The 11,631-nt window shown below is 48.3% G+C and overlaps 1 protein-coding gene across 1 annotated transcript; it reads left to right on the forward strand.

Annotated features, from left to right (window-relative positions):
- Positions 1–226: 226 nt before the first annotated feature.
- LOC142916546 (uncharacterized) lies at positions 227–10,085 on the forward strand. Its single transcript, XM_076061668.1, has 4 exons — positions 227–243; positions 458–624; positions 1,507–1,749; positions 9,299–10,085. Exons 1-4 carry the CDS (start codon positions 227–229, stop codon positions 9,484–9,486), a joined length of 615 nt encoding a protein of 204 aa, XP_075917783.1. The 3' UTR covers positions 9,487–10,085.
- Positions 10,086–11,631: the final 1,546 nt, after the last annotated feature.

The raw sequence follows: 11,631 nt of genomic DNA on the forward strand, positions 1-11,631 counted from the left end.
GACTTCAATGTTAAAGGCTCCCATAGACTTCAATGTTAAAGGCTCCCATAGACTTCAATGTTAAAGGCTCCCATAGACTTCAATGTTAAAGGCTCCCATAGACTTCAATGTCAAAGGCTCCCATAGACTTCAATGTCAAAGGCTCGCATAGGCTTCAATGTTAAAGGCTCCCATAGGTTAACATTTATAATTTCGCGCGCGCTGGGGCGGGGTAGGGCGACTGTCGATGGCCGCCACGCAGACGTGGCTCAGAGCGAGAGAGCGAGAGAGGGGCACTCAACGCGGCGGAGGGCCGCGTGAACCTCGCCGCCCCAACGTCCCCCGGGACGTTCGCCTCCGCGTCTCGCGAAGCAGCCGACCCCGGATCTCAAATCCCCCGACGGCATCGCCGTCAAACCTCAACGGTTCACGCCCCCCACGCCCCCCACGCCCCCCACGCCTTCCCGCGCACCGCCAGGTTCAGGAACTACCAGAGCTTGAATGTTGAGGGCGAGCGCTTCCAGATCTTCGAGAATGGCACCCTTCACATCGTGGACTTGCGGCGCGAGGACTCGAACACTTACACCTGCTTCGCCATCAACAACCTGAACACCGGCCAGCTGCGGGCGCACCTCTCCGTGGAAGGTGAGCAAAGTCGCCGCCGGCAACAAACCCGCCGGCCGGAATCCCTCTCCGATCCGGCGCCGAGCCGTTAACCGCCGCCGCACCGCAACCGCCGCCATCGAAGACGAAGATCCCCCACCGTGTAGCCCAGGGGTAGGCAAATGTTTTGACTCGCGAGCCACAGTGCGTTCTAAAATTTGACAGAGGGGCCGGGCCAGGAACAGATGGATGGAGTGTTTGTGTGAACTAAATATAAATGACGTGTTAAAAATCATTACGTGAAAGGATTTGGCCTTTAACAGGTAGCAAAGCATTTATTTGCAAGGCAATTTAACAAATTGCACGAATCTGAACAATACAAAAACATGTCGTAACGTGACTGATCAAACATCGTGAAAACAGCGCCGTCTAATGGGGAAATGGGGGCATTACAGGAGAAAGGTAACATTTAATTTAATAATAATATTTGGACAAGTTTGGCGGGCCAGATTAAAAAGCCCAACGGACCCTAGAAGGCCCGGGGGCCGTACATTGCCCACGTCTGGTGTAGCCTCAACAGGCCGCAGGGGCAAGCGCTGTTAGCAAGTAGCACCTGTGAAGGCCGGCACGGCGCACGAGGGGGTGGGTGGCCAGCGCCACGCCCGACCGCCTTTGTCTCCCCGGTGCTGGCGATGTTCGCCACACACCGCGCCGGGTGCTCGTTTGAGGCCGAGTCGACCTAGGGGAGGCCCAAGACGGGTTCAGATAATCATCACCGCGTGTTGGTGGCCGTGAGCGGGAATCGAACTTGGGTTCGGCCGGGTTCGTAGCGCGGCGTAGCGCGGCGTAGACCGCTACACCCGCCGCCGCCACCACAACCACCATTAACTACCACCACCATCACCCCCACAACCACCCCCACAGTGGCGTCGGACGGTGAGGAGGAAGACGAGGAGGAGGGGGACGAGGAGGAGGACGAGGAGGAGGACGAGGAGGAGGACGAGGACAAGGAGGACGAGGAGGACGAGGAGGACGAGGAGGAGGGCCAGGACGATGGCAAGGAGGCCTCTACGTCCTCGCCATCGGCCCCCAACGCCGGTAGCGGCCGTGACGGCGGTGCTGACGATGGCGAGGATGACGACGACGAGCTGTTAGCTACCTCGTCAGGTACGCGGGAGGGCGGCGGCTTGGATCGTCTGTCCACCCTGACGATGCAAATGGCCGTGGTCAGCCCAATGAGGTCGGCGGCGCGGAAAGTCTTGGGTTTTAAAAAAACTGGGTTTCTGGCCACCCCGTGAATCTCCATTGGCTGCTCGGGTTCCCAAGTGCTTGCTCCATTCATGCTTGGATTCAATGTTAAAGGCTCCCATAGACTTCAATGTTAAAGGCTCCCATAGACTTCAATGTTAAAGACTCCCATAGACTTCAATGTTAAAGGCTCCCATAGACTTCAATGTTAAAGGCTCCCATAGACTTCAATGTTAAAGGCTCCCATAGTCTTCAATGTTAAAGGCTCCCATAGACTTCAATGTTAAAGGCTCCCATAGACTTCAATGTTAAAGGCTCCCATAGTCTTCAATGTTAAAGGCTCCCATAGACTTCAATGTTAAAGGCTCCCATAGTCTTCAATGTTAAAGGCTCCCATAGACTTCACTGTTAAAGGCTCCCATAGACTTCACTGTTAAAGGCTCCCACAGACTTCAATATTAAAGGCTCCGACAGACTTCAATGTTAAAGGCTCCCATAGACTTCAATGTTAAAGGCTCCCATAGACTTCCATGTTAAAGGCTCCCATAGTCTTCAATGTTAAAGGCTCCCATATACTTCAATGTTAAAGGCTCCCATATACTTCAATATTAAAGGCTCCCATAGGCTTCAATGTTAAAGGCTCCCATAGACTTCAATGTTAAAGGCTCCCATAGACTTCAATGTTAAAGGCTCCCATAGACTTCAATGTTAAAGGCTCCCATAGACTTCAATGTTAAAGGCTCCCATAGACTTCAATGTTAAATACTCCCATAGACTTCAATGTTAAAGGCTCCCATAGACTTCAATGTTAAAGGCTCCCATAGACTTCAATGTTAAAGGCTCCCATAGTCTTCAATGTTAAAGGCTCCCATAGACTTCAATGTTAAAGGTTCCCATAGACTTCAATGTCAAAGGCTCCCATAGACTTCAATGTTAAAGGCTCCCATAGACTTCAATGTTAAAGGCTCCCATAGTCTTCAATGTTAAAGGCTCCCATAGTCTTCAATGTTAAAGGCTCCCATAGACTTCAATGTTAAAGGCTCCCATAGTCTTCAATGTTAAAGGCTCCCATAGACTTCACTGTTAAAGGCTCCCATAGACTTCACTGTTAAAGGCTCCCACAGACTTCAATATTAAAGGCTCCGACAGACTTCAATGTTAAAGGCTCCCATAGACTTCAATGTTAAAGGCTCCCATAGACTTCCATGTTAAAGGCTCCCATAGTCTTCAATGTTAAAGGCTCCCATATACTTCAATGTTAAAGGCTCCCATATACTTCAATATTAAAGGCTCCCATAGGCTTCAATGTTAAAGGCTCCCATAGACTTCAATGTTAAAGGCTCCCATAGACTTCAATGTTAAAGGCTCCCATAGACTTCAATGTTAAAGGCTCCCATAGACTTCAATGTTAAAGGCTCCCATAGACTTCAATGTTAAATACTCCCATAGACTTCAATGTTAAAGGCTCCCATAGACTTCAATGTTAAAGGCTCCCATAGACTTCAATGTTAAAGGCTCCCATAGTCTTCAATGTTAAAGGCTCCCATAGACTTCAATGTTAAAGGTTCCCATAGACTTCAATGTCAAAGGCTCCCATAGACTTCAATGTTAAAGGCTCCCATAGTCTTCAATGTTAAAGGCTCCCATAGACTTCAATGTTAAAGGCTCCCATAGTCTTCAATGTTAAAGGCTCCCATAGACTTCACTGTTAAAGGCTCCCATAGACTTCATTGTTAAAGGCTCCCACAGACTTCAATGTTAAAGGCTCCCACAGACTTCAATGTTAAAGGCTCCCACAGACTTCAATGTTAAAGGCTCCCACATACTTCAATGTTAAAGGCTCCCACAGACTTCAATGTTAAAGGCTCCCACAGACTTCAATGTTAAAGGCTCCCATAGACTTCAATGTTAAAGGCTCCCATAGACTTCAATGTTAAAGGCTCCCATAGACTTCAATGTTAAAGGCTCCCATAGACTTCAATGTTAAAGGCTCCCATAGACTTCACTGTTAAAGGCTCCCATAGACTTCACTGTTAAAGGCTCCCATAGACTTCACTGTTAAAGGCTCCCATAGACTTCACTGTTAAAGGCTCCCATAGACTTCACTGTTAAAGGCTCCCACAGACTTCAATGTTAAAGGCTCCCACAGACTTCAATGTTAAAGGCTCCCACAGACTTCAATGTTAAAGGCTCCCACAGACTTCAATGTTAAAGGCTCCCATAGACTTCAATGTTAAAGGATCCCATAGACTTCAATGTTAAAGGCTCCCATAGACTTCAATGTTAAAGGCTCCCATAGACTTCAATGTTAAAGGCTCCCATAGACTTCAATGTTAAAGGCTCCCATAGACTTCACTGTTAAAGGCTCCCATAGACTTCACTGTTAAAGGCTCCCATAGACTTCACTGTTAAAGGCTCCCATATACTTCACTGTTAAAGGCTCCCATAGACTTCACTGTTAAAGGCTCCCATAGACTTCACTGTTAAAGGCTCCCATAGACTTCAATGTTAAAGGCTCCCATAGACTTCAATGTTAAAGGCTCCCATATACTTCAATATTAAAGGCTCCCATAGGCTTCAATGTTAAAGGCTCCCATATACTTCAATGTTAAAGGCTCCCATAGACTTCACTGTTAAAGGCTCCCATAGACTTCACTGTTAAAGGCTCCCATAGACTTCACTGTTAAAGGCTCCCATAGGCTTCACTGTTAAAGGCTCCCATAGACTTCACTGTTAAAGGCTCCCATAGACTTCACGGTTAAAGGCTCCCATAGACTGCACTGTTAAAGGCTCCCATAGACTTCACTGTTAAAGGCTCCCATAGACTTCACTGTTAAAGGCTCCCACAGACTTCAATGTTAAAGGCTCCCACAGACATCAATTTTAAAGGCTCCCACAGACTTCAATGTTAAAGGCTCCCATAGACTTCAATGTTAAAGGCTCCCATAGACTTCAATGTTAAAGGCTCCGATAGACTTCAATGTTAAAGGCTCCCATAGTCTTCAATGTTACAGGCTCCCATAGACTTCAATGTTAAAGGCTCCCACAGACTTCAATGTTAAAGGCTCCCACAGACTTCAATGTTAAAGGATCCCACAGACTTCAATGTTAAAGGCTCCCACAGACTTCAATGTTAAAGGCTCCCACAGACTTCAATGTTAAAGGCTCCCACAGACTTCAATGTTAAAGGCTCCCATAGACTTCAATGTTAAAGGCTCCCATAGACTTCAATGTTAAAGGCTCCCATAGACTTCAATGTTAAAGGCTCCCATATACTTCAATATCAAAGGCTCCCATAGGCTTCAATGTTAAAGGCTCCCATATACTTCAATGTTAAAGGCTCCCATAGACTTCACTGTTAAAGGCTCCCATAGACTTCACTGTTAAAGGCTCCCATAGACTTCACTGTTAAAGGCTCCCATAGGCTTCACTGTTAAAGGCTCCCATAGACTTCACTGTTAAAGGCTCCCATAGACTTCACTGTTAAAGGCTCCCATAGACTGCACTGTTAAAGGCTCCCATAGACTTCACTGTTAAAGGCTCCCATAGACTTCACTGTTAAAGGCTCCCACAGACTTCAATGTTAATGGCTCCCACAGACATCAATTTTAAAGGCTCCCACAGACTTCAATGTTAAAGGCTCCCATAGACTTCAATGTTAAAGGCTCCCATAGACTTCAATGTTAAAGGCTCCGATAGACTTCAATGTTAAAGGCTCCCATAGTCTTCAATGTTACAGGCTCCCATAGACTTCAATGTTAAAGGCTCCCACAGACTTCAATGTTAAAGGCTCCCACAGGCTTCAATGTTAAAGGATCCCACAGACTTCAATGTTAAAGGCTCCCACAGACTTCAATGTTAAAGGCTCCCACAGACTTCAATGTTAAAGGCTCCCACAGACTTCAATGTTAAAGGCTCCCATAGACTTCAATGTTAAAGGCTCCCATAGACTTCAATGTTAAAGGCTCCCATAGACTTCAATGTTAAAGGCTGCCATAGACTTCAATGTTAAAGGCTCCCATAGACTTCACTGTTAAAGGCTCCCACAGACTTCAATGTTAAAGGCTCCCACAGACATCAATTTTAAAGGCTCCCACAGACTTCAATGTTAAAGGCTCCCATAGACTTCACTGTTAAAGGCTCCGATAGACTTCAATGTTAAAGGCTCCGATAGACTTCAATGTTAAAGGCTCCGATAGACTTCAATGTTAAAGGCTCCGATAGACTTCAATGTTAAAGGCTCCCACAGACTTCAATGTTAAAGGCTCCCATAGACTTCACTGTTAAAGGGTCCCATAGACTTCAATGTTAAAGGCTCCCATAGACTCACGGAGGTGCACACATCGAGGGCAGTCAACAAAGTTCCGGTCAAACGGAGATAAAAGAACGCTTTGAAAATAAAAAAGATTCTCAGCATCGCAACTCTGGGCAGGGGTTTGCTGTTTTGGCAAAGAGCGTTGTTGACACTCGGGTGTTGGTGGTGGTGGTGGTGGTCCACCGCTCACCGCAGAGGAGTTACAATCGGGCACCCGACGTCGATGATGTGACAGTCGGCGTTTTAATTTACCAAATAGTTTTAAACGTAGTGTTATGGATCGTCTCTCTGAATGATTGGGTGAGTGGCAGAGTGAACAAGTGAGGAAGAGGTTTCAGTCTCAACTACCAACAACCTCCAACAAATCTTCCATCCCCTAGGACAGGGGTCGGGAACCTTTTTGACTAAGAGAGCCATGAAAGCAAAAAATTTGGAAATTTATTTCAGTGAGAGCCATATAATATATTTTAAAAGTGAATTCAACTAAATGTCAGTATAATAAGCCTCTGAATTTATTCTTTTAAATAATGTTGTTATAACACTCACCATTAATGCGACTTCTGGTGCTGCATGGATTTGCTGATGTCTTTGTAGTCGGGTTGGTACTTGGTGAGGTTAAGCTTCATGCAAGCGTTGAGGCTTTCATCCGTTAAACGTGATCGTAGGTTGGACTTGATGTTTTTAAGATGTGAGAATGACTGCTCACATGCATACGTAGATCCAAACATGGTCAATACAGCAATACTCACACGCTGCAGTGTGTGGTATGTGACAGGAAGCGCGTTCCAAGTTTTGAGAATCAGCTGGTCTTCGGGTTGGAGTTTTTTCATTTCTGTCCACATGTGCTTGCTCGCCAACTCCGCTTTCTGTCGTGTGATTCTTTCCAAATCTTCATTCAGTGACTTGAACTTATTCACCCACATGTCTGAGGCCTTCAGGTCAGCCACTTCTGCTTCAAAATCTCTGACGGAGACACCAGGGATGTAATTCAGGTCGGCTGTGTTCAGTGAACACTCGTTTGGATGGGTGATGAACTTAAAAAGACGAGTGTGCTCACGAAATTCTCCAAAGCGTGCTTTGAAGGACTGTAGGAGACTGGATGTGCAGCCAGCTAGCTGGTGGAGATCAAGGTTTTGAATGGGCTCACTTGCTGTGCATGCATCTTTAAATTGGCTCAGTTTTTCAAAATGTAGTAAACGACCTGTTTCAAGATCCGTGATGAAAAGCTCCAGCTTGTTTTCAAAAGCAAATACAGCTTGTTGAAGGGATAACACTGTATTTCCAATGCCTTGCATTTTCACGTTGAGCTGGTTCAGATGTTCAGTCAGATCTACGAGATAGTAAAACTTGAGGAGCCACTCGGTGTCGGCTAGCTCAGGATGCCCGACGCCTTTCATTTCAAGGAAAGTCCGGATTTCGTTCAGGCAAGCCGCAAAACGGCTAAGCACCTTCCCTCTTGACAACCAACGCACATTGCTGTGCAAAAGCAGACCAGGATAGTTATTTACAACTTCATCCAGCAGTGTTTTAAACTGGCGATCATTTAAGGCTCGGGCAACAATAAAGTTGATCACACGAATGACCAGCGACATCACTTCGCCAAACTGCCTGTCACACATCTGAGCACAAAGTGCCTCCTGGTGTATAATGCAATGGAAACTTAGGATGGGTCTATTTTCATGTTCACGGAGAAGCGCCACAAATCCTTTGTTTTTCCCCACCATACACGGAGCACCATCAGTACACACTGAGAGAAGTTTATCCATAGGTAGACTTTTTTCTTGAGCAAACTCCATGAAAGACTTGAATAAATCCTCACCTCTTGTGGACCCTTTTAATGGCAGAACAGCAAGACTTTCTTCGCGCAGTGTGTCACCAACAGCATATCTTGCAATCACGCTGAACTGCGACAAATGGCTCACGTCTGTTGACTCATCCAAAGCCAGAGAAAAGAACGGCGCTGCATTTATGTCCTTCACTTGCGTTTCCTCCACTTTGTTTGCCATCACGATGGTACGATCATGAACAGTTCTTGCCGACAGAGGCATGTCTTGTATCCGTTTGATTATCTTGTCTTTGTTCGGAAGATCATCAAAAAGTTCATTGGCTACATCCAGCATGAACGTTTTAGCATACTCGCCATCTGTGAATGGTTTTCCGTTCCTCACTATTGCTAAAGAACCAGCAAAGCTAGCCAAATTATAGTCACCTTGCCGGGTCCATACGCGGAGTTGCTGCTGGCTAGCTTGCACCCTGCTCAGAAGCTCTTGGCACGCTTTCTTTCTGCTGTCTCCCGCAGGGTATTTTGATGCAAAGGTAGCGTGGCGCGTGTCGAAGTGCCGCTTTACATTCGACCGTTTCAACGATGTAATTTTGTCATTGCAAATTAGACACACCGCAGAACCCGCTCTCTCCACAAAGGCGAATTCTTCGGTCCAGTCGTCCTGAAATGTACGATACTCGTCGTCTTTTTTTCTTTTCGCCATCTTCTTCGTCGAAGGGTTAGCTTTGAGCTAATGACCGAGCAGACACAGTCTCAGACTGATTCAAAAGGGGGCGTTTACCTGTTTTACCCAGCAACGGCAAACGTAGGCCAGTATCATCCAATTAAAATAATGGACAATTGCTCCTGCAGCCCTGAACAGGACATGCGCAGTGAAAAATCGATGGATGGATTAAAACAAGTGAGAATATTTTGTTTTATCTGCGAGCCATATGCAATCATCAAAAGAGCCACATCTGGCTCGCGAGCCATAGGTTCTCGACCCCTGCCCTAGGAGGTGGTGGTGTTGGTGGTGGTGGAGATGGTGGCGGTGGTGTTGGTGGTGTTGGTGGTGGTGGTGTTGGTGATGGTGGTGTTGGTGGTGTTGGTGGTGGTGGTGTTGGTGTTAGTGGTGTTGGTGGTGTTAGTGTTGTTGGTGGTGTTGGTGGTGGTGGTGTTGGTGGTGTTGGTGGTGGTGTTGGTGTTGGTGGTGTTGGTGGTGGTGTTGGTGGTGGTGTTGGTGGTGGTGTTGGTGGTGATGTTGGTGGTGTTGGTGGTGGTGGAGATGGAGGAGGAGGCGGAGGGTTGTAAGAGGCCCCCCGGTACTCGTACATTGCTCTCATCATAGCGATGGCGACTGACGTCTCGTTTCTCCGCTTGTTCCTTTGCAGCGGCGACGACATCATCAGCGACGTCATCAGCGGCGACGACGTCATCAGCGACGACGTCAGCGGCGGCGACGACGTCAGCGGGGCGGGCGTCTGCCACCAGCAAGGCGTCTTGCTGCCCCGGTGCCGCTTGGGCCACGGCGCTTCTGCTCACGCTGGTGCCGTCGTTGGCGCGCGGCGGCGACGTCTAGAAGGAAGCTTTTCTTTCTCGCTCTCGCAAAAATCTTTACGATTTGCGATGCCCCGTTGCGTTCCGACATCGTTTCTCGTTTCCACGCATTCACGTTGTCCGAGTTTTATTGGGGGAGAAAAGTGACGCGCCGTGTGCCCGCGACGTCTCGCGGAGAGCCGTCTTGCGTGACGATTTTAAACGCGAGTTGCGACTGAGTCATGCCCTGAAGTTGTTCCGTGCTGCTGCTGCTGCCGTGCTGAAGACGTAATGATAAAGGCGCCAAGTTAGCTGTTGCTGCTGTTGTTGACACAAATGTTGCCGTTGTTGATGGTCCAGCTGAGGCAGGGAGAAGCTGCCTTAGTCTTGCGGGGCGAACGCTGTTGTGGATCTGGTGGGGGGGGGGGGGCGCTGTGGTGCTCTGTGAGTGATGTACAGCAACGGGAGACTAGAGTCTTGTGCGTCCGTCTCGTCTCACACGCTTAGGTGAGGACATCACTGATTAAGAATATTATTTTGTTACCAGGTTAAGAAGGGCCCACAACTGGGGCCTATCATTGGCTTCCGATTTCACCGATTTTCCTCGAGTCGAAATAAAAACATCTGATTGTGAATATAACAGCACGAGCTTTAACTACCCGGCTTCGCCCGGGACTTGGATTCACCACGTCCGGCCACCTTTGTCTCCCGATGTTCACACCACAACATTTACACGTTTGAGGCTGACTCGACCTAGGGGAGGCCCAGGACCGGTTGAAATAATCGTCACCGGTGGTGGCCGTGAGCGGGAATCGAACTCGGGTCGCCGGGTTCGTAGCGCAGCGTAGCGCTAACCACTACACTACCGCTCCCCCCCCCACACACAGACACACACAGACACACACACAGCCACACACAGACACACAGACACACACACAGACACACACAGACACACACACACACAGACACACACACAGACACACACACAGACACACACAGACACACACACAGACACACACAGACAACGCTAACCGCTACACTACAATGCGTTACGCTTCCACGTGCGCGGGTCACGTGACAGATTTGATGTCACAGCTCACTTGCCGTGCAAAAAATAAATGCATTATTGAGCTCCCCCCCCCCCCCCCCCCCCTAAAATAGAAGCTAAAAGTGTATTTTTATAATGTTTGCACGGTGTACAGTCTGGAAAGTACCCACATGGCAAATTTTAAGTTTGTTGAATGTCGGGATGTACGCTAAACATTTTGAACAGACACACATAATCACAACTTTGCCTTTTATATATCTGGAGATAAGGGAAACTACCGTTCGCAAACTATCACGGTTTGAAAGAGACGCTTAACGACGCCTCGGTGGTGTTTAAAGAAGTTGTTACCACGTAAAATCTCCACATTCTATGGGGAGCAAAATAAACACATCATGCTCCAGTTTAAATGCCCCGACCACCCGTGAGATCACCACGGAGCTTAGGCCAAGTTCGCTGACAGGTCACGGGACAGACCCAGATGCCATGGGTTGACTGACTTGAGACAATTGGCAGATGCATCACAGTACACATCCACACCCACCCTCCCACTCACCCACCAACCGATTCACCCACCCTTTCACTCACTTACCCACTCACCTACCCAGCCACTCATCTACTCATTCAGTCATTCGCCCACTCACCTACCCACCCACTCATCTACCCATCCAGTCATTCGCCCACTCACTCACCTACCCACTCACCTACCCACCCACTCACCTACCCACCTACTCACCTACCAACCCACCCACTCATCTACCCATCCAGTCATTCGCCCACTCACTCACCTACCCACCCACTCATCTACCCACCCACTCACCTACCTACCCACTCACTCACCTACCCACTCACTCACCTACCCACTCACTCACCTACCCACCCACTCACCTACCCATCCACTCACCTACCTACCCAGTCATTCGCCCACTCACCTACCCATCCACTCACCTACCCACCCTGTCATTCGCCCACACACCTACCCATCCACTCACCTACCCACCCACTCACCCACCCACTCACCTACCCACTCACTCACCTACCCACCCACTCACCTACCCATCCAGTCATTCGCCCACTCACCCCACACCACACCGCACCGTTTGAACCTCTTCCTCCTGCGCTGATACGAGCCGTCATCAAAGA

Source organism: Petromyzon marinus, unplaced genomic scaffold, assembly GCF_048934315.1.
Source record: "Petromyzon marinus isolate PM22_M1 ecotype Great Lakes invasive population unplaced genomic scaffold, UKy_Petmar_22M1.pri1.0 PM_G_Scaffold_4, whole genome shotgun sequence".
Taxonomy (NCBI): Eukaryota; Metazoa; Chordata; class Hyperoartia; order Petromyzontiformes; family Petromyzontidae; genus Petromyzon; species Petromyzon marinus.